Raw genomic sequence first — 23951 nt, 5'->3', positions numbered from 1 at the left:
GTATTGAACAGGGAATGTTATGCACACATTTCAGATTTAATATATACAGTGACGCATTTGCATTAACTGTGAATCTCCAATCGTGTCTCCAGTTTCAAAAACAGCTATGCCGCTCAGCTGAAGGGGAGAAGAACAACCCCCTTTCTCCCCCAAATTATATCTGGTTCATATAAAAAAATAAAGAGACATATTTGCACGTCAGTTAGAAATTCATTGCTGCCTCATGTGCGTTTTTTTCTCAAACCATTCCCATGCCTGTCTCAGCTTTCTAGGCCCTCTGCTGTTTGTTTCCTTCTCACTTTCTCCTCCTGTGCTCAGACACTCCCGGAAGTGCTGCTGACGGAGCCTGGCCTGTGGGAGTGGGCAGGCAGCCAGCACTGGCCAGAAATTTCCAGTTCCAACTGGATCTCACGGAGGGGGGGAGCCATTACCCGTACACAGAGGTAGGCAGTGAGAAAAATACACCAGCCGTCTCCTGAAATTCCCCCCATAGTGCTACCTCCTCAAAACCACATGTGTCGCTACACATGTGGAGAGGGGTGAAGTAAATTTACATTGTGGAGTAAATCCCATGGACAGACATGTTTTTAAAACTCACTTGCAATTGACAATCCCAACATTTTGTTATTTATGCATTCCTTGTACAGTTATTACTCAAAACCAACCCAAATCAACTAATAAAAAGCAATACATGTACAAGAACTTGGACAGAATTATCACTGCAATAAATGCAGCACAAATACAGCTAAATTTGCATGTCAAACTCAAAACAGAGCTAAGACCAGATTCACTGGGATAGCAAACTGACAGCCACTGTTTGTGAAGAACATTTGGTTGCAACAATCGTGTTAATACACAATCACAGCACGCCAGGAAAACACCTTAATTACATACATCCAGTGCAATTATGGAATTAGTTATAGCTGTTGTATTCAAATGAATTCACCACCAATGAATTCAGGTTAGACCTTACCAGCTACCTACAGTGCGTCTTAATTTACTCCTAAAGAACTTTTACTATATTTTTAAACTTTAAATAAAATACTATGTATTTTATGATGGTGATGTTTTCAAACTTAGTATCTATGGTGATGTTTAGGTCGCAAGACAGATCAATGGATTATGTATAAGGAAACCAGAAACAACCTCAGACACCCCCATGATGAAGGCAAGATAGCTGAAACTGTTTGGTGAATTAAGCACTGTGTAGTCCTACTGAAGAAGAGTTTTCATTTGGCAAGAAGCAAAGTGGACCTTAACTTAATCCAAAGTATGAACCGCAGTAGTAAATCAATTCAGATCAAATCTTAATAGCCCCAAAAATTACAGCGGTTGCGTGCAAAAAAGGTCATTTTCCAGGCTTTGACTCCTACCAGAAAATAATCTACACATGCCATGAAAGATTTGTCATTCGAAGTGATCATCTTTCACCCTTGCCGTAAATGTCACATACAGTGATCTTCCCTGTCTTGTTCGTATAATATATATCTATCTATATATATATATCTATATCTATCAGAAAAAGCAAGCCTGTCGTTGCAGCAATGAAAGTGAAGTTTGGCCATGTGGTTGAGTATGTTAGACAGTACCTGCTTAAGAAACGGACATAATGACACGGTATTTGGAGATAATCTTGAAACAGTTAATGTTATAAACCGCAGCTTCAGCATCAAGGGATGTTGTGCAACAAGGTGTTCTTGATAGGAGTCCCCACTAACCAGTGACAGGATTTAAGTGGACACACAAGTTTGTAAAATAATTCAATACTGCCAGTACAGCTGATACAAATATGTTGGGAAAATTGCATTATGTTTAAAAAGACAGTATTATACACAAATTATTACAGGAAGATATAAGTGAAAACTTATTTCCCCATATAGACAGACTGATTTGGATCCAGAGGTCAAAGTAGGGGAAAATCCAATTCAGCCACACTTAACATGGTCTATGATTTGTTCAACTGTGGGTTTTGCTGAGTGGTACAAAATGTATACCACTGACATGGTTTTCCTGCTTTGCAAAATCTTGAGTGGTCAACATGAACACATATGATAAATCTGAGGAAAACTGTGCTGAATTAAAATCATCTAAGCAATTCTATTTAAATGATCAAAAATAAAATTTCCATCCTGCAGCAGATAAAATTACAAATTGCAAACATTTGAAGCAGTATTCAGAGTGCAGATTTTGTTCTCAAAATACTCTTTGCCCAGCACCAGACCTGGGTGCACAAAGGAAGGCAACAGCAACACACAAGGGTAGAAATCTTGACAGCCAGATTAGCTTCACTCACCTGCCACTCGTACTGCTGCTGGTACTGCTTACTGAGTCTGAACTGGAGGAGCGGCTGTGAGAGCCTGACCCACTGTGGGAGCGTGGAGGACGGGTAGCCTGACTCGCCAGTCTCTGAGGAGAGGGATTTCGCGAATGCGTTGAGTGTGGAGACCGGCTACGACTGTGGCGATACGACCGCTCCCCGCGCCGACCCCTGTCCTCCCGGTAAAGGTCCCGATGAACCACACTAGCCAAAGTAAAGGGTTCCCTGGCACGAGACTCATAGCGAGGCTCTGGTGCCTCAAAGCGGCAAGGGCTCCTGCTGTGTGAGCGGTAAAAGCCGACCCCGCTGGATGTAGATCCTCCACTTCCTCCCGTTGTGGCCACGGCTGATCCACCTGTTCCTGTGCTGCCAGCAACAGCGCTAACGATAGTTCCACTGACTCCCGACGCCACCGTTGTGCCACTTCCACTGGAGGTACCAGACCCGCTCCCAGCTGTGCTTAGAGTCCTTTCTCTTGCATCACGATAATAGTCTGTTTCATAGTGCCGCTGGCGGTCAAAACTGCTACCAGGACGCTCATGATGTCCATAGGCACTGTGATCATATGCCCGATCCCGACTTTCTGCCGTCCTAACAAACAGGACGAGACAACAACATCACATTACAGTTGCATTTAAGATGTTGAAGAAAGCTGCTAGCATCATGCAGTGGATGAACAAGATTATGTGTGCGTCTAGTGGGTTTCCCTTAGTGTTTTAAGAAGGGTGGTTTAAAATAGACTTATTTTCCAGACTGAACTACAAAAGGGGTTTTAATAACAGGTTCAGACAACAACCGTTTATGACTCGGATGTGAAATGTATCAGATCCTCCTTTTTCTACCAACCAATACACCAGGTGGTTAACTGTCTTTCATGCATTCAATTAACTTGGAGGTGTGAACACAAGAGTTCAGCTTGTTTTGCAGATGTGTTTTCATGCAACAGCTTCCCAGTTCAAGCATCACAGAGAAATATATAACTAGTATACCCTACTGTAAAATGCAACCCTCTCTATTGAAAATACAATCAACATAGGAAGAGATTTTAGCAAAAGGCATGCATTCAGTGCTCAATAGAAAATAAATCTGCAGCTTATGGAAAAGTTTAATTGCAGGATATAACAGGATTACTTATAAAAATGAGAGATTCAATGTTTTATATATTGTCAAGGCATTCTGGTCTTGTTACATCTAGCAACATTGCAAAAAGTTTTTAAGGCGTTTTATTATTTATCCGGGAGGCTTCGTTGAAGGTTTAGTCTTTTGTTTACAATGTTACTTGTTCTCCTGAAAAAAGGTACTGAAAGCATATTTTATGAAGATGCACATTACAAACTGTGCTAATAAGGACATTTGGTTCAGACCTGAACATCTTCTTACTGAATAAAGCAATCACAATTTAATTTGGTAATACGAATACTGTGTCATTACAGCAGTCATATTACCCAACTCCCTGTAATGAGCGAGACAGGACAGCAATTACCACTGTTTGAATTCACATCAAATTATAATCAGCAAATTAGCCATGATGTTCCAACACAGGGAAGAATATGGTTTAATATAGTTACAGTTACAAACCCTCATTAAAATACAAGACTATGTTTTTTTACTTTGTCCAGTTTAATCAAGAGGATGGAAAAATATTAAGATTCAAGACAAAGCTGGATTTTAATGGCAAACAATCCTCAACTGTGAAAATGGTAAAAACATTTCAGATAGCATATATGTAAATAAACTATTTGAAAAAAAGTTTCTTAAAAATATTACATTCCTGATTGTCCATGTTTTTGCTATTTGACTTGTAGCTAAGACTAAAAAGAAGGACTAATAAAAATATGCCCCTATATCCTATCGTATAATCCTAGATATCAAAGCTTTCTGGATGGAAATCCTAATGGTAATGTAGAAATGAAGTAACCACAAATGAATATGGCTGAGAAGCTACTACTGTTCTAATCCCCGCATCTCATCCTCATCTAACTGCAACATCCATGGTTTGAATCTGGACAGGGACAAGAGTCCTTTTTAGACCCACACAGCTTACTTCCCCCCTCCCCAATATTCCCTGTCCACTTTCAACTATCCAATGAAGGCAAGGATGGCTGAAACAACTGTCTTAAAAAAAGAAGGTGTCACATAACTAGAACTTAAATTTCAACAATATTATCCTTTCAGGGTGAAATTAATCTTAAATATATAAATGTGTGAAATTAACAAAGTATTCCAACCAATTGGAAATACAGGCTTTACAAATATTCCTTGCTGATAATTGATAGAGGTATCCAAATTTTTTGGGTCTTTGATGTGGACAATCCTAGATGTTTTGATTCCATCTATATAAAGATGTAAATTATCTATATTTTGCTAGCTTGCTTGAGAAGTTAGCAGCGCCCTTTGGTTAGTATTTTCTTAATAGTCGAAAAAAAAAAAAAAAAAAAGGGTGAGCAGTGCTTTTTGTTTTCAATCTCAAGCAAATGTTTGTAATTAGTTCCTTCATCGACACGTTGAATATTTATAGGCTTTTTGTAATACTTTTAGTTTTATAATTTCCCAGCTTTCATGTGTTTGTGACGTACAACTGCAGTGTAGTGTTACCACTAGAAATGTCCTATTAGTTGCTTTGGATGATTTAGGAAATTGTATTCTAGTTGAGAGGGAAATGGGTCCTCACACAAAAGAACAGCTGAAAACCTTTAAATTTCAGTGCATTTCATGGTCTCAGGGTAATTCAGAGGAAACATCTAATAAGGACCCAAATACAATATACGCAAAATAGTTACTGAAATGAGCTGTCTGCATCTTAGGCTGAACTTTAGGCTGCTGCCATTTCTCTGAAGATGTATGACTGAAGTGTTTTCCTCTGAATATCTGATACCCTGTGGTGTCCTGAAAGGTATTTTGTTAAATGACCCATAAGATAAGTTTTTTAAAATGCCCAACCTGACCTTTACACCTAACAAAAATGTGTTCCATATTCACACTCAGATGTTATTTATCATACTTTAGAAGACTGATTGACTGCATTAATAACCTAAGCTTAACCCTTTTTACAAAATAATAAACCCTCTGATGATTTCCCCAACCAAACATTTTTATTTTAGCCCTTGCAAGGATATATGATTGAGTTGATGATGAGTTTTTTTTAACCGAGCAAAATTTAAAGACCAAATTAAGTTATGTGGCCAATCAGTGTAAAACGTTTGACATAAATGTAACCTACAGACACTAACATTATTTTTAGGTCATAAATAGACATCTTTACACCAAGGCATTTGCCATGGGGCACAAGAACAAAAAAGACTGAATGAGATGCACATCCCGTCTCCTGGATGTTGAGGATAAACTAGTTTAGGAGACCAGCACTATGTCTGTATTTCACTGCACTATACATGAAGTACAGAGGGTGAGGGGCAAACTCTGTTTCTGCTTATTTGATTTAATCATCTATGTGCTGGATTCATGAATAACATCTATGGTATAACGATGTCTGCTGTGAAAGTGATGGATTACCATGACCCCTAGATGCTCTCGAAAATGCTAATTTGGTGGCGCAGGCTTACTGCTCAATAGATAGCCCTCAATTTCACTTTACACAAAACAGGTTCTACATTATTCATGGAGCTTAAAGATAATTCAGTAAGACTTTTTTGGCAAATTTTCCATCAGTGTTTGATTATTAGTCTGCTCTGGTGCATGCTAAGCACATCAACTGTTTTAGGATTACGTGAACAGCATAATTATGAGGATGCATTCCAGCAGCATGCTAAAAAGACATCTTATGTGGAGGCTCAGTTATGTGGGAGCAATATATCAATTGAATTCTAATCTTCCAAAACTATTATAAGTTGTTTATTGTTAAATATCCTTCTGCCATGCAGACTGAGAGTTCTGTTGTCCTTGCAGGCTAAAGCATAAACCATGGCGCTTTGTTATTATATATATTGTGAAAAACTATATAATAAAGTCTGTTTTTGGTTAAAACAGTAAATTAAATACCTGACAACTCAAGGTAATCCATCAAACTGAAGCAACAATCCCAACAAACCCAGTACGGCCATTAGTCCTGCTAATTGATTTAAAACATTGTCTATGGTCTAATACAAATAGAAATTAAAAAAGGCACAGATACTACAATATAAATGGTAGAGATTATTATTTTTTTTTTTCACATTTAAATCCAGTCAGGGATTTTGGATTAATGTAATCTATATACTTAAATATTTCCTGTGACTATGATCCACTCTAATAAGACTGAATTGCTACAAAAATAATCTTAAATGCTTTATATTCCTCAAGAGTTTAAGCATAAGAACAAAATTTTGAGTCTCCACCCTGTGACACATAATACAGTTTTCATATTCTACTAATGTCCCATATTAAAAAAAAAACTGCAGACATTTTAAAACTGCAAGTCAGGAACCAAAGATACTGGGTCTGGAACTAATAATTACTGATTCATTTGCAGATTTGTTTTAATTAATCGATCATTGATTTGGTCTATGAAATGCTTTTAAGTTTTTTCCCCACAACTTAAGGTGACATTTTAAATTGTCTTTTGTCCAACCGACAGTCGAAACCTCAACGATATTTAATATAAAATGACATACAGAGAAAAATCATTAAACAAACAAAATTCTTGATTATATTCGTTTAAGGATTCATCAACTAATCGTTTTAACTGTAAAAAATACTGACACGTACAAATCCTGAACTCTGATCTTGAAAAAGCCTGAATTAGAAGCAATCTATAATGTTAATTTAATAATTATTTCATTCTGTATTACTAGTTTTTAGAGAAATACACACTAATGTTTATTTTTTTATCTTTGTAATTGTATCCTTTGATCCTTATTTTTTACTCCTATTTTAATTGTTATTATCGCAGCTTTTATCATACCTCTTTTCACTGCACATATCGCAAATAGGAGTATCTGACAAATCTTTAAGTCTTCAGATCATTTAAGTCTTCATAAAAATTCCACAGCCCAGTGTTATATTAACACAATGTTGTAAAAAGGGACTTTTTGTTTTCCTTTATCACTCATCATGAATAACTGCACTAGCAATAGCTGCACTTTGGATATATTCATCATAGGGTGAACAGGGGAAAGGAACTTAAGGTGAGGGTCAGGTGAGAGGGAGAGAAAGGAAAACAATACAAGGTAAGGTAAGGTACAGATTTCTGCACATAGACACACAGGTAGTAATAACAGTCTATGTACCAGCTACTTCTGTTAGTGGGGAAAATGGAGAGAGACAGGGGTTCAAACTAGGGGGTTAGAGAGGACAGCTAAAATACACAGGGCAGGACATACCAACCTTTTGAGAGAGTGGTAACTTGACCTATAATTCCAAATACAATATAGGGAGATAGAACTTTGTGAGCAGAAAAAATGGGCAAAAATGTTGGGTGGAGGGGGAAAAATTGAAGCAAAATTGTTCACTTTAGAAAATGTAATCCTCATCTTCAGGGCAGGGGACCTCATGTAGCCTACTTAGATGAGCTGGAGTGTCTGTTTTAATTAAACTGATGAAAACAAACTTTGTCTTGTACGGATCCAGCTTAGGATGTTTTGTATGCTGGAAAATGTCAATTTGAGTCTATATATCCATCCAGTCTATATATCCATCCAAGCATGGGGGGGGGGGGGGGGGGGGGGGGGGGGGGGGGGGGGGGTCGTCAGTATTGCAGTATTGAGTCCAGTAAAATAAATACATGATATCCAGGAGTCTGTCTTCAGTAAGTACTGAACCATTGATTCCCCAAGAGTGATAATGGAAGTGATGGAAAAATTAAGTCTTACATTACATTCATTTGTGAAGTCCTGCACATTCCACTGGTCACACTGTGCACAGCAGTAAAGTAGTCAAATTCCTTTGACAGAGGGATGGAAATCTGGCCATGACAGATTACAAATAAAGATTATTTCTCTCAGTGGTAATCCAGAGTCCTGTTTATAGAAACACTGCATTCATTCCCAGAGTGGATAACATTCATTACGGTTTTGAAGCTCATGGATGTTCATGTCTGTGGTCTATCTCCTCAGCAAGCAGAAGAGCCTTCATGCAGTCCAAACCCGGAATCAATGAGAAATGCGGTTCTTGGGTGCAACTTAGTTCTCTGATTCCTTATGTGATTGTATCCAAGGTTCAGTTATAGTTCCACATCCAGGAAAGGAGCGGGTAATCCACCGATATGAAGTAGGTTATCTCCAACAGCAACTTTCCAGTCTCAATTTCCAGCCTTCTTCTTTGAATTGTATGATCCAAACATAGTCCGTGTTGGTCCTCAGAAAATCTGCGAGTGTCAGTCTTAAAAGTAAAAATAATCTCCACAAAAATAAGGTAGGAAAAAAAAAAATTGTCATTTGCTCACTTGTTTTTGTTGCCTCTACTGATTTGGATCACCAGTAGGTCTCCCAGCACTCAAATTGTAATGCCCTGATTTTAGAAATAATCCAATACAAAACAACAAAAAAAACAAAGGAACCAAGAAAGCAACCCATACCTTTAGCATGACAGCATATCCTTAAGGTGTCTGGCCAGTATTAATCCAACAGAGGGGAATAAATATCCTGTGTAGGTTATCCACATGACTCCAGCCCGCGAGAGAAGTGAACACCTCCGTGAGGTGTGCACAATTATTGAAAACCAAATTAGACTAATCCAAACAATGGTGTCTTATACATATAATGTGTGCTCTTGGTTGTTTTGTTACATGAGGAAAAAAGGGTGACATTAATCCACCGAGCAGGGCACGTAACTCCAGATTAGGGGAATCCCAGGGATGGCCGCTGGACCACTCTCTCTTTTTCTCTCTCTCCCTCTCTCTCTCTCTCTCTCTCTCCAGCAATCTCCAATAATCCTGGGAAATTTTACGATATCCAATCTTAGCCCCGCATTTTCCGCAAATGATATATCCACCTCATAGAGATGTTTAAGCTCACATAGAAATCCCCAACAGCCATTTAAACTACTGACTATTCTTTTCAGTAAAAGATACATGTGCACAAACATGCTCTCACTTACAGAATATCTTGTCGTCTACCTGCAAGTACGAATCCAAGAGCGCTGGCTGCGCTCTGAGGACTTTAGAGGGGATCCCTATAAGATTTATTTTTGAGCATGAACTGTCCCCCCCACCCCCAAACAAGTGAATGAATAGATGGTGGGAAGATGCTTGGAGGTAAGGTGTTTATCAGAAAACACGGTTCCCCCTGCCTTCAGAGAAACTTTGTCCACTTACCCGTCTAGTCTGCGTTCATAGCGTCCATCTCTGCTGTGGAGCGACGTGGGGGGCCCATACACAGCCCCCCCTGCCGCCCTTGTGAACCCTGATACATCCCGGCCACGAGAGCTTAAGGACAGACTATCATCCAGCCCCCTCGCGGCACTAGGAATTGTGCCTGGTTCATTGTAGTCAGTGCGCAGGTCTCTGTCACCCATCTTGTTGATAGCATTATGAGCCTTCTGAGCACTTTTAATGTCCACAAAATCCACAAAGGCTGCGACTCCACCTTCTGAACCCCGCTTGGGCAGGACCTTGACACTCTCCACACGTCCATATCTAAAAAGAAAACAACAGAAAAACAAGATGATGATTGAACTGCAATTACATTGCATCAGTGTTTTGAATTGCCAAACAGGGTCTTCATTTTGAATTCTTAATGAAAATAAAATGACGCCGCCTTTTTCTCAAATTACACAGTGTTAAATTCAAATATGTCTGTGTGTGTGTGTGTGTCTGAGAAGGGGTGGGAGGTATGGTGGCTTTGCTACTGCCCTGTGGTAGTTTCTTATAAGGCAACAGTAACCCAGCAACTGGACTTGAAACCTTGGCACACTGCATGTTAATAAATGCATATATTTTCTAACATTAGCATGTTTTCTAGGGGGAAGGTGCTGTCAAGCTTATAGCAGCTGGAAACCACACAGATGAGGTTCAGGCAACATATAAAAAGAAACGTGACATTTCCTGATTCACTGAGTGAGTTAAAAAAAAATAATGATAATCTGTTTTATATTCTGTTCTTCTATTCTTAAATATTCTGTTTTACTAAAACCAAAGCACTGTGGTGCAATTTTTCAAATATGACATTATCCCCCCCTGAAACTTAAAAAAATAACTGCACAAGATACAGGAATAACATTTTTTAATATATATATATATATATGAGTGTAAGAATTCTATTGTTTCCTTAATAAGCCTGTGAATACCTCGTTAAGTGATGGTTGAATTGACTGATGGGAAGTCTATTAGCCTCCCCAAAATGTACAAGCACAGTCTGAGATTACAGAGCCTGTTATCATGTTTATGCAATGAGTGCCCCCCCCCCACACGAATCTTTCGGGAGCGTATTTTCGCTGTCCGACAGAAACAGTAGGGTGCTCATAAATTTATTGGCATGCCGTTCCCAACACTGAACTGCCTCCGACGCCATTTTATAAAAGCTGTTCACACTGCTTACTCATTCCGCCGTCCCCCATCTTCAATGACTTCTATCACACTGGGCTGTCATGCACCTGCATACTCTGACTACCTCTGGGTTAACGCTGGAGCTGAGGCAGCATGCTAAAAAGGACTCGCCAATACAGTCTCGCCTCCGCTACTGCAATAACATGCCAGTCCCCCCCCCCAAACATAACGTTACGCACATTTTATCCTGGGCTAACATAAATAAAACGGTATATAGGAAGCCCATTATTGTGCGTTCTGCAAGGCTGCAGGAATCAGACACGAACCATATTTTAGTTCACTCACTGCATGAGGACCGTAAATAATAAGACAAAAAGAGTGCAAAGCACCAAATTAATATCATCAGTTATCTATTTTACACTGTCGTATTTTGTATGTTGTGGGACAAATATGTGCCTTTCGGGTACAATTTTGTTAAATAGACATGTGGGCTATGATTCATGTTGGTAATTTAGCAGCTTTCGTCCGATATGCCGACGCCTACACAGTAAAGAAGGCAACGTAGTTCTTATAAGTAGACTATGATGTTTTTTACAGCAGTCTGCTCTCCAGCACATATGGACGGAGAGGCGAGCTGCTATTTCCTTGACAGCCGAGAGAAGAGAGAGGGGACAGCGCGCCGCACAAAATCTCATATGGAGCTACATTTTTTTTTTCTCCGTCCAAGGAAGACAACAAAGAGCTAAAAGCCCATAAACGGTGCATGGGTCTGGGCAGCACCAATTGCCCAAACAAAAAGCACAAACAGAGCTCAGTTAGAATATCGTATTTAAAATACCGATATGTTGTCTGATTTTCCTTGAATCAGATCACGCTGCAGGCTGTGCAGGTCCGAAGCTGGGGAAAGCAACACGGTAATAATATGGCAAAGATAACCATTTCTGTGATCATGCGCGCACAAAGTAAACACAGAAGCATACTACGACGTTGCAATGTTGCATATCGGTTAGCACAGAGCGCCCTGTTCAATCACAGCCAGCTTGCAACAATGTTGCAGGCAGCGTGGAAGGCGGCGTGATGTCGTAAATGTCACCTTTCAGGTTTCACTGACTTCTGTTGGATTTAGGGGTAAAAATCCCGTTATTGCAGCAACTATACTGCACTCCGATACGTAGGTGCACCTAATCCACCATACTTTGTGCGCAGGTCTGGCTGGAAGCATTGACCTGAGAATCTCAGAGTCAAATGAAACACCGGGTCCCTGATATGCTCAGGCACCAGAGAACACGGCAATAGACTTCACACCGTCTACTACAGATACAGACTGTTAAATGCACAGCTTGTAACGTTACAAAGCTAGCAGCTCGCCAGGTAACGTTAGGCTGAAGTTTGTTTACAGTGACATGTCGTTACCTTATCCGCTATAGAAAATGTGTTTTCTTTACGGTCACCAGGTGGAAATTTAGGCTCCTTAATAAAAGCCAAATGGTTACCTGGTGGGAATGTTAAGTCACACAACATGAAAGGCCAAGCGAAGTTATCTCCTTGCCTACAAGTTAGTAGCCTATCCGTGTCAAAATGGCAAAACCATATGTCCGCTAGCTGGGTGGTTGAAGCGTGCTAGCCGTTTATTTTTTTTTATCTCATCTGAAATGCAGCACAATGTTGTTGCTTATGGAGAGCTGACAGCACAGTTGCCAAATGGGACTTTGCTACAGGGGAACCTCCTGCTTCATCCCGACTTCACTAAAATGTGACACAACAGAGAGATGCTGGCCGTGCACTCGTCGTTACACTACAAAACACACGCACACAAATACAGACACACACACGTCGCTCGTAAGTGTTTCTACTCACCGCTTGAAGTGCTCAATGATTTTCTCTTCTCGTACATTTTCGGGTAAATTTCCCACCCATAAATGTCTGGTTTCCCGGACCATACTGTGTGCTCCTGCTCCCCTATCATACAGATGAGTTTGCTATGTCAGTTTATTCCTGTGCAAAAAAGAAGAGGTTTGCAAAATAAACGCCGGACAAGAAAAAATAAAATAAAAAATTCCTCGGCGCAAATCATGGACTGGTCGGTGTGACCCAATGTAAACCATTAGGTTGAATCCCCGCACGCTGTTTGATACTCTTCACTGTTAAAGCGCGATCTTGCACTTCATGAACGCGCTCCGGACTGTTCCCGTGACTAGGCGCGCCCCTGACACCATGCGACCTTTGGGTGTCGAAAGAAAGCATGTAGCTTCCTAAAAAGATGCAGCAACTTCGCTTGTAATGAGGGGCACACCGCGCAGGCGTGGCTTTGTGTGTGAACTTCTTTTTTTCTCCCCGATGAGACAGTCCTCTGCACTTGCGCATGCGTGAGAAAACCCCTGGTTGAATGAAGGTGCTTTGACATCTGAGAGGCTTTGACTCACAGGAGGATCCCATCAGTGCTAGTTGGGTCCAGCAAGGTGAATCACTTTGCATAAAGTAAAGCTAATTGAGTTTTATATTTTTATAATCTTTTGTTATTGTAATAGGCTAAATTTTGTTTTTATCAATGTACAGAAAAAACACCCCCACCCCCCAAATCATGGGCCCACATTTGTCTCCAGAATTTCAGTTAACATTTTACATCAGTAAAACAATATTGCATGCAAGGATTTGATCTTACATAAGGGTTTGCAGAGTTGACCTCCTTCCATTCAAAAAGAATGGAAGGTAAATTCTAAAAAAGTTGTGTTGAAGATTTTGACACATAAAGTGTAAACTTTAGCCTGCAGGAAACAGGAAATAAGGGCTTGTTGTTGTTATGAATTTTAATAATAACAACATTTGAGGCTGTGATGAGCTGCAGTCGAACAATATGCTGCGACATAAGTTAAAATCTATAGACCTCATTAGCTGCTCGGAAGTTAACAGAGCAGTTTCAACAGAAAAGATTATATTCTAGAATCTCTATTTTTATCTACTGTACTTTTTGGCCCATAGAATTAACAGGAAATTATATATATTTAAAAACTAATTCCGTTTTGTATTTGTCAGTTGTCTTTATAATAACAGATCACTTACCATAATCTGTAAACTGAAAGACTCTGCTCACAAGCCCATACTATTTGGCGTATAGTTTTAGGGAACTGAAGAAAATCATGTTTGTGATTTATGTATCACCAACGCTATCCATCCACTGAATTCCGGACTGCTGTCTATCAGTCCAACTGAAACTAAAGTGTCCCATTAAAAAGGATATTCTCAAAAAGATAAACTGTGATATTGACATGTGAGGCAAAAAAAGCATTCAGTCAAATGAAATCTGTTTTACATGTCTTTCTGTTAAGGTCACTGACAAAACAAACACGACTCATATTAAATGTTCACATATTAGAACATTTTGCTAACTGATACAATGAGACACAAAGCACAAACCCAAAACCTGTCACAGTTTAACGCAGGATTAAGCAGAAGAGCCGTAGACATGATACAACATAAAACTCTTTACATAATTAGGCTTGTTATACCTGCGGTCCTTCGTCTTTACATAATTAGGCTTGTTATACCTGCGGTCCTTCGGGACAAACAAACAAATTTGCTACTACTCCTGAGCTACAAAATGGCTTGGTGCCTATTAAGTCAAAATCCTTGACCTGGTCTGCGCCCTGTTTTAAGCTAATAAGTAACATGAGAAATTGGGCTCATGTCCAAAGGTTCAAAGAGACCAGTGGTGATAAGCACTTGTGCGGGGGAAATAAAAGATGCACTATTTTTTATGCACTTTTCCTTGAAAGAGTTGTTAGTAAAATTTTAATGATACTTCCTTAAGGTGTAGATTAGCCTACTTAAAAACTATGTCACCTAATCAGTGGGTCAACATCTGTTAGTAAACTGGTGGATGAAATGAGTTTCAGTTCAATTACTCCACAGTAAATTTTGGCCATACCCATTCTGAAGCTGAATGTAATGTTTAGCCTATAGAAAACGATTATTGGAGTAAAGTTTGGTTTAGAAAAGCCCTGTTACTACACTACAGCATTATTCTGCTTTTGTTACTATATTAAGCATGCATATTAAAGGCAGAAGTACGCTTGCGTGGAACTGCGGTAACAAGGGGACACAAAACTGCTCTGCGCATGCGTCCAGCGTGCCTATCAGATGAGAACAGAAAGGTCTGGAAATCTCCAGAGGAGGTGTCAACAAGTCCTCAGTCATTTCAATGGGCAATTTCACCATATTCGGGTGCTTATGGAGAACGTCCTCCCTATTTCTACTGAATTCGTCCTGATGTGGAACTTTATTCAGTTAAAAATCTAATAAACCTATGGGAGTACAATTTCCTATGTTGGTGGATCGACTAGACACCAAAACTAAATATCCTCTTCAGTGATCCTCAGACCTGGATTATCTTGGGAACTGGACCGTCAGGCTTATATACCCACAGTAATTCCACACGCCTTTTTTTGACAGGAATGACGGGACTGGTATAACAAAACCCCTGTAATGGAATATGTTTCTGTCGGTCCACAGCTCTCAATAAAGACACCTCATCTAATGGGCATAATACCGGCGTCAAAACATGGATTTAATTTTAAGTGTGTGTCAGAGAACTTCTAAATTGTCACAAGAAGTTAGGCTTTATCGCTAGTTGACGTTATTGAGACAATGTTGCCGAGACTCGAGACTCAAGGTGGTAACCGAATCCAACACACCTTTACTAAAAACGCCTCTCGGTGTTATAAAGCGAATTTGGTGTCAGTACGCTACTCCAATATCCTTTAATGCAAGCTGATTTTATTTTTATTTCGTCTTTGTCCGCAAGAATTTAGACGAAGCAAAGGTCAGAGTGATAACAAGTGACCTAGTCTTTCCTTTGTCTAACGCCATTTTGTGTGACTTCACAGCACTAACGTTGTCGTCAGCCATTTTGCCTTTTCTTTTCAAGCAGACAGTCTCTGTAGAGACATGACAAAAACTGAATCATATTTATAGAACCATAGGCTACGTTGTGTGGAAATTGAGCTGACCAACAAAATAATACAAAATGACTAAACGAAGTCTTCCCCTTTTTTAAGCTGTCTGTGATAAGAGTTATTAACGTTTGCAGCTGTGAGTTAGTGCATAACCGGTGAAAATAGCCAGCTGTGTCAATTTTGATGAACGTGTTTTTGTTTTTTGCATTCAATCCATTTTGTGTTATACTAGCTAGCCCACCTAATACGAATTTGTTTTATGGTAAAACCTCGATGTGAGTTCTGTGGCCCTCTTGAAATATCCCCTTTAAAATTGATAATGTAGCCATCATGTATAAAATTGTGTTTACATTTATTTTGCAGAATACGTTTGTGTTCATGGTATTTACTGGTAAAGAGTAAGTGGTTCTTCCATTGTTTTATACATATAGACCTATACCAATCGAATAAACAGTTTTATATATATATATGGACACTAAATACATTATTGAGCTGTGAGTTTCTGCTCCTTCCTTAAATCACACCAATTAGTGGGATAATTAGAATCAGCTGATTGCTCCCAGCTAGCTTGAGTATAGCAACATAACATAAACATAGTAAACCTCACTTATTTTGACCCTCATTTATCAATAGGCCGTGGAAAGGGTTACAATGGCCTTAGGCTCTGGGCCCCCACAAAGAAAATTACTCTTCCTAGAATAACTGCCATGCCAAAATATTTTCAAGATTACAGCATCACTTCATCCAAGAGGTCACACATACTCTTATTATAATGTCCTGAACTGCACATTTGTTACCTGAGTTAGTGTTAATAAACTGACAATCACAAAGAAAATTACATAGGAGAGTATCAGACAAGAAAATCCATTTGGCAAAGTTTGTAAAGAAGCTTAATGATAAATTCGAAGACATCAGGAAGAAAGTTATATGAGGCAGATTATACTGTGGGTCATATTACCGTTTTCACATGGTGGTTGGATAAACTTTTTCTAAAAAAATAAGGTTAAAGAGCTGGAAATGTTTATTTGTTTTTTTTTTCATAATGGAATACATGAATTCACTATAATACACTCCTTGGACTTTTTAATGAAAAAAAAAATCATTCAAAAACATTCATTGTTGATGTAGCCCCAATATGGCTTAGACTAATAATGGCATTCAAACAAGTGGCACTAAATTTTAAAATCCGAGTGGCTATCTCTGATGCTCCTTCTCTTTTGCCCGTAGTCTTTGTTGATGCTCTCGTTTTACGTAGTCTGTAAAATCCTCTTCATCCTAGATGCACACACCAAATATGACAGAAGAAATGCACAAACACACACGAAATAAAGTGTATAAACAAGCTGCTGGCCAGGAAGAGTATAGCCTACAGACAGTCAGAATATCTACTGACTGCTTCCATGTGATATTATAGTCATCATTATTCACAAATATATTAATTATACTAATACTAACAATATTATACTGAAAATTTGTCTGGGCAACTTAATCTTTATTCTTATACTTTGTCTTTATGGTTAATCTCACCTAAACAAATGTTTATCAACCTTTATCAGATTCAGAACAGATTCAACCCACATTGGGTGTTTAGTTATTATTATTTATTTAATATTGATACAAAAAAAATGCAACTTTATTTATAAGCACTGTATCAACAGTATGTGCTTTCGTTTGAAATTCTGAACTACTTCCTGCGATGGACTGGCGACCTGTCCAGGGTGTACCCCGCCTTTCGCCCAATGTTAGCTGGGATTGGCTCCAGGCCCCCGTGACCCTGTATGCAGGATAAGCGGTTGATGATGGATGAATGGATGGATGGATTCTGAACTGCTTAAACAGGCTAGCTCAGTAAAAGAAAAAGTAGGCTCAGTATTCTGAATCAGAGAATACTTTGACCTGAATCTGTCTTGGGGATCTTAAACCTTCTCCACCTGGGATACAAGTTTGAGAAGTTCAGACTCATCTGGGGACCTAGTCTAATGAACACATTGATATTCTGCCCCAGTTTTGGGGTCCCGATGGACAGAAAGTGCTTTCGGCCCCGTGTGCTGCTTCCAGGGAGACTAACTGACCTGTGAGGATGCCGCATCCAGCAGATCCATTGTGGGGATTAGACAGCTGGCCTCACCCAGGAAACACATTAGGATGTGGAGCACGTCAGTCCAGCGTCCAACAGTCAGCATCAGGACCAGCAAACCACCGAGACGCACCACCACTGTGTTCAGGACAGCCTGGCTTCCAGGCAGACGGTGCTGTTCCTCTGCAGAACCAAAACATAGCATTTAAGGGAAATACTTAATGAAAATGTGTACAGTTCATGGTCCTCAAAGACCAGTCTTGAGGGAAGTACTATCACAAGGCTGTAGCATTAGTGAAGGTCCTGCAGATTGACCAGTGTCTAATGAGCATTGCACTGTGATCTCTGACATAAATGTTTCCCATTTTATATGTTTCTCACCCTGCATGTACACGACCAATAGTGTGTAGCAGATAGTCAGTGGTGTCCAAAACCTGAGGGCCTCTGTTGCAGAGAGAAAGTGGTGATTGATGATAGATATGGCGGCCACCACAGCCACACAGAAAGTAATAATCATAGTCCTGCACAGCATTGGAAACAGGCAGCGGCCTGATGTGAGGAGGCTGATGCAAATGCCGCAGTAGCGCTGTGAGCTGTGGAGTTTATACAGAGCCATGACATGGTGCAGCAGGAGTGAGGCCTGCCTAGCCAGGAGCCAGCTCAGTGCTGCTGCCAGGAGCAGGCATAACCAGCGATGGGATGCCCCCTCGTGGAGAAAATGCAAACTGCAACTCAGGGCACAGCCCAGAGAGAACTGGCTTTGAACTAACAGCTGCTGCAGAAATTTCCTGGACTCCTGGGGAATAAAGGAGCATATGAACAGAACTGATGGTTGAAACAAAACAGATGATGGGCTGTTTGTTATAATTTTTATTATGTAATTGGTTTCTTACCGGTCCAGCTGTAACCCATCCAGAGACTCCTCGAAGACAAAACTCTAGTACCACCAGGGAGGCAACACGGGAGCCTACTACAGCCAGCAGCCCAGTCACAAAGAAAAACTGGAGCATCCCAGTAAGTCCAGTTTGAGTTCTTTGATGACTGGGCGTCCTCTGGCTTGATGTATCCTTATCATTTGTATCACTCCAGCTGTGGGTTGTGAGGAAACAAATCAAGTAAGAAAAAGAAAAGTAAACTGTAAAGGATCTGTACCAGCACTGAAATAGGAACATTTTGATGAGAACAGTGAATACTCGAAATCTAGCAAATTGGTCAGCTTATGCAACATATCACTAAATTAATCTTCATGTAAAGATTTATTAAAAGGCACCTCCTCACCTTTCCTCTAAAAATAAGAGCAATCTCATCAGGGACCGTAGCACAGAGATCCCACATGCAGCTACCAGTCCTGCAGGTCACATAACACTGAATTTGCAACCAATAACACATTCCGGCTGTTCAGTTTTCAAACAGCCTGTAGCAATGTGGACAGTAGAGGAAATGAATGGATGAGGAGCTCACCTTGAAGTAAACTATCCAGTGGATTGGTTTCTAGAGTCAACCACCCAGGTAGAAAGTAGGAGGTCGGAAGAAACGACGTGATAAAGGATAACATCGTACTAACTTTGACTTAAAGAAGTAAATGTCATTTAAATGTCAGAGGTAAGTCTAATTAAGTAATCACACATTCAAGATCCATATTTTGTGCTTACTCCAGCTCAGGGTTACAATAATGTGGAGTATCAGCTCAGCTCTTCCGTTTGTTTCTGTTGACTAAGTGTTGAACTTTGCTCATGCAGAAGCCTGTTTTGTGTCCTTTACCATACCAAAGGTCATCTGAGAGTCTGTGCAGCAGAGGCACTAGGCAGCCTGAGTCATAACAAGATAATGGAGGTAATTGCGCCATGGGAAAAACTATACACTCTGAATGATGGCAGGCATTAGTTGAGCACAAGATGTCTGAAAGCTACAATATAGGCAGTGCTCTGAAAAGGACTCTGAAGTTTCTTTATACAGCCCATAATTTCAGAAGGCTGTATAATCTGTACCTTCTTAGATATTTTATTTGGATAAAGAGAAACTTAACACGTACACACAAAAAAAGCAACACATCATGGATTCCTCTTCCTAGACAGATAGACATACAATCGGTGTCATATGGTTAAACACAAGTAGCAGTAGTGTAGACAAACAGCAATGCAATATTAAGTAAATAAAAAATAAAGTGTGTTAAGAGATTCAAGCAAAGTGTAAAAAAGTCTTTGGAGTGAAGTGTGAAGAGGAATGTTTATGGTCTTAAAGTATTCCTATCTTTTGAGGAGATGGAACACAAATTTAACTTAATATCTCTAGATGTATACAACTCAGTCAGTAGTTGTAGTAGACAAATGTCTTATTATAGGATCACATGGATAGTTAGAAAGATATTTAAATATTAATTTGACAATTAACAAAGAAGGACTCATGTTATTTCAAGGTAAATGAGGAAATGTGTAGCAGGCGTTCAGTGATGAGTCTAATGCCTGTCCATGAGGGGGCAGCAGGGTACAACATTCATGTTAATGAACTGACAGCTATCAACTCCAGTGGGCACTGCAGTGAGCAGCAAAGCCGACATAAGCACTGACTTCAGTCTTCCTCTGGGTACCTTAGGGCACATGGATGCCTGTAAAACCCTGGAGCTGGAGAATTTTGATGTACTGTCCAGTATCTGCACAGAATGTGGTAAAACTGGAGACTTACAAACCACACAAATCTCGAATTGCCCTTTATCACTGAAAAAAAGATTCATTTGAGATAAAAGACAAAAGCTGGAATATAACCAATGGATTTATGACAGGCTTACCTCAGTAAACACATTAACTATGGCCAAGGTCTCGTACCAAGCAGGAGACATGGCTCTCTCAGTGGCTTTAAAAGTGCTGGAAAGCAGAGCTTTCTAGACAAGTTGTTGACTGTTTCAGACTGTGAGCACATATGATGCTTATTTAAATATTGTTTGAATTCTGCTTTGGGTAACCGTCACCCAATCACTGCTTACTAGTCTTATTATTGTGCTGATTAAACACTGACTTGACATGACAGAGTCATTTAAAATTTTAAATGTGTTAAACACATTTAGTAACACTTTAAGTGAACTTTTTACAAAGGAACCAAACAGCTTTAAGTTACCTTTTATTTTCAAAATTATTACACATAATGATACAACTCAGCCTGTTCCCACATAGACTCCAACAGTGCCAGCAGTGTGCAGTATTGTCACGATCCTGTCGTGTGTTTCTCTGTGTAGCCTTGTTTATTATTTTATTCATTTGCATGTTTAAGTTTACGTAGTATCTGTCTTGTCTCTTATCTTAGTTCTTAGTTCTGTATCTTAGTTCCTAGTCCTGATTTTGCCCTTTGGATACTCTGGATTGTTTACTGTATTATCTTGGTTTGCTTGGACCCAGCCGCTCTTCGTAAGTGTGCTCTCTTTTTGTTGTTTACTAAATCCTTTGAACTGTATTATTGTGAAAGAAATTACACATTCAATAATTATATAATGCCCTGCGATGGACTGGTGACCTGTCCAGGGTGTACCCCGCCTTGCGCCCGATGTCAGCTGGGATTGGCTCAAGCCCCCCCGCGACCCTGTACGCAGGATAAGCGGTTGAAGATGGATGGATGGATATTTATATAATTATTGGAAGTAAAATGTCCATTTCTGATGGGATTTTGTTTGGATCATTAACATCATGTCATCATTTTTATACATGAAATTTAAATTCATCTTAAAGTTTATGACATCTATTCTAATTAATATTTGCTGTCTTGATAAAACATAAATGTTGCAAACATGTATCAGCAGAGTCAACTAAATATTGAAGAGAAAAAGTATCAAATTTTGTCTGCATAATGTCAGTTTGTTCAAGCTGGAAACAGGTACACAAGGGATTGACCCAATTGCAGACACTGGGGTAAATTCAACACTCTTTAATGATGAAATCAAAATGTACACAGGCTTACAGCAAAGCGAGGCAGGCAAGGGTCCAAACCAGGAAAGCAGTTGACACAGGCAAAAAAATCCAGAAGGGAGCAGGCAAGAATAAAAAATCAGAAGACATATCTAGAATTAAATAACTAAAAACTACATAAATAAAATCCCAAACCATGGCTCATAGGAGTTATATCTAAGTACTACTATGATATTATGTCTGGTTGGGCCCCCTTTTGCCTTCAGAACTGCCTTAATTCTTCATGGCATATTTTCAACAAGGTGTTGGAAACATTCCTCAGAGACTTTGGTCCATATTGACACGATAGCGTCACGCAATTGCTCCAGATTTGTCGGCTGCACATGCATGATGCAAATCTCCCGTTCCACCACATCCCAAAGGTGCCACTGGAGTACAATGAATTCATTGTCATGTTCAAGAAACTAGTATGAGATGTTGCATTATCTAGCTGGAGGTAGTAATCAGAAGATTGGTACACTGTGGTCATAAAGCGATGGGCATGGTCAGCTACAGTATTCATGTAGGCTGTCGTGTTTAAACAATGATCAGTTGGTACTAAGGGGCCCAAAGTGTGCCAGGAAAACATCCCCCACACCATTACACCACCACCAGCTGCCTGGACCTTTGATACAAGGCAGGATGGATCCATGCTTTCATGTTGTTTACGCCAAATTCTGACCCTTCCATCTGAATGTCGCAGCTGAAATCGAGACTCATCAGACCAGGTAACGTTTTTCCAATCTTCTATTGTCCAGTTTTGGTGAGCCTGTGTGAATTGTAGCCTCAGTTTCCTGTTCTTAGCTGACAGGAGTGGCACCTGGTGTGGTCTTCTGCTGCTGTAGCCCACCTGCTTCAAGGTTCGAAGTGTTGTGCGTTCAGAGATGGTATTCTGCATACTTTGGTTGTAACGAGTGGTTATTTGAGTTACTGTTGCCTTTCTGCCATCTTGAAACAGTCTGCATATTGGCCTCTGACCTCTGACATGCCGCTCACTGGATATTTTCTTTTTTTCAGACCATTCTCTGTAAACCCTAGAGATTGTTGTGCATGAAAATCCCAGTAGATCAGCAGTTTCTGAAATACTCAGACCAGCCCGACTGGCACTAACAACCATGCCAGGTTCAAAGTTATTTACACCCCCTTTCTTCCCCATTCTGATGCTTGCTTTAAACTTAAGTTGTCTTAACCACGTCTACATGCCTAGATGCATTGAGTTGCTGCCATGTGATTGGCTGATTTAGCTTTTTGTGTTAACAAGCAATTGAACAAGTGTACCTAATAACGTAGCCAGTGAGTGTATAATTCTTTATCAGACCAACCACCAACTGTAGAAAGCACTTTAAAGAGAGTGGCATCAATATGCTGCAATCATTTGCTTTGGGATCCCTGTCATTTTTCTTTTGTCTTACTTGGAGAATCCACTGTTGCAGGAGACTGGGCATCAAAAGTCCCGCAAATCAGTCTGATGTGAGTCTCTGAATCCTGGATGGCTGCTTTTCTTCCTGCTGCAAGAGCGACATTGATTTTATTATATTCATTAGACTTGTGATTTGCTTTCCCACCTTGTGATACTAACACATGAAACAGAATTGTCTACGAATTGGTAACTGTGTGTTATATCCTTTTGGTAAGGCAGACTTATTCCTCTGTAATGATACAGCAGAAGTGTGTTCCACTCTGTCAGATACTGTATGCTACCGGGCAGTATACATAATAAATATAAGCACCACCTTCAGTGTACTTATAAATGCATAAATAATTATAATTCATTACTATACATTATCAGCCAGTGGGCCCATCTGCATTATCAGTACTTTTTTTTTGTTTTTACTTGTAACAGCGTATTTCTACACTGTGGTATTGCTACATATAATTGAGTAAAAGATCTAAGTATTTCTTCTACCACCACCACACAACCTCAAAGTAGACCCAAGTATTTCATGTGTTTGAGTATTAATGTATGACATACAGCATATCTTTAAGCTAAAACTCAGTTTGGTTGACATAACTGGCCATAATGGTCATAACGATATGTTCTATATTTGGTTATTTAAATACCCATTGTCTACTACTATGGTCTGCTGCATTTTGAGCAGCTGTAACCACTATGGCTGAACAAAGACATTTTTTAAAAGTATCCCATGATTTTAACACACTGACCTACCAGACACACTTATCTTTAATCCAAAGACCCAGTCTGTTTCTAACAGAGGAATGGCACTGCGCCAGATTTGACTGTAATATTACATTTTTC

At 39.7% G+C, this 23951-nt stretch overlaps 2 protein-coding genes across 4 annotated transcripts in view; both read right to left on the bottom strand.

Moving 5' to 3' along the window:
- Window positions 1-12890, bottom strand: part of spen (spen family transcriptional repressor) — a 28260-nt gene extending 15370 nt beyond the window's left edge. For all 3 annotated transcript variants that reach the window (XM_046055301.1, XM_046055304.1, XM_046055303.1), the window contains exons 1-3: window positions 12591-12890; window positions 9564-9884; window positions 2294-2908 (exon numbers count right to left, since the gene is read on the bottom strand). In XM_046055301.1, the coding sequence (XP_045911257.1) occupies window positions 2294-2908; window positions 9564-9884; window positions 12591-12673 (1019 nt within the window). In that variant the 5' untranslated portion in view covers window positions 12674-12890. The remainder of the gene's footprint in view (window positions 1-2293; window positions 2909-9563; window positions 9885-12590) is intronic.
- A 3877-nt stretch (window positions 12891-16767) lies between these two features.
- On the bottom strand, window positions 16768-19523 carry tmem82 (transmembrane protein 82). The gene is made up of 6 exons (XM_046055305.1): window positions 19224-19523; window positions 19041-19110; window positions 18656-18851; window positions 18144-18558; window positions 17758-17945; window positions 16768-16960 (listed from the first exon to the last, which is right to left on the bottom strand). Exons 1-6 carry the CDS (start codon window positions 19315-19317, stop codon window positions 16880-16882), a joined length of 1044 nt encoding a protein of 347 aa, XP_045911261.1. The 5' UTR covers window positions 19318-19523; the 3' UTR covers window positions 16768-16879.
- Between the last annotated feature and the right edge of the window lie 4428 nt (window positions 19524-23951).

Source organism: Micropterus dolomieu, linkage group LG08 (genome assembly GCF_021292245.1).
Source record: "Micropterus dolomieu isolate WLL.071019.BEF.003 ecotype Adirondacks linkage group LG08, ASM2129224v1, whole genome shotgun sequence".
NCBI classification, from domain to species: Eukaryota; Metazoa; Chordata; class Actinopteri; order Centrarchiformes; family Centrarchidae; genus Micropterus; species Micropterus dolomieu.
This window is presented reverse-complemented; position numbering and strand designations above follow the sequence as displayed.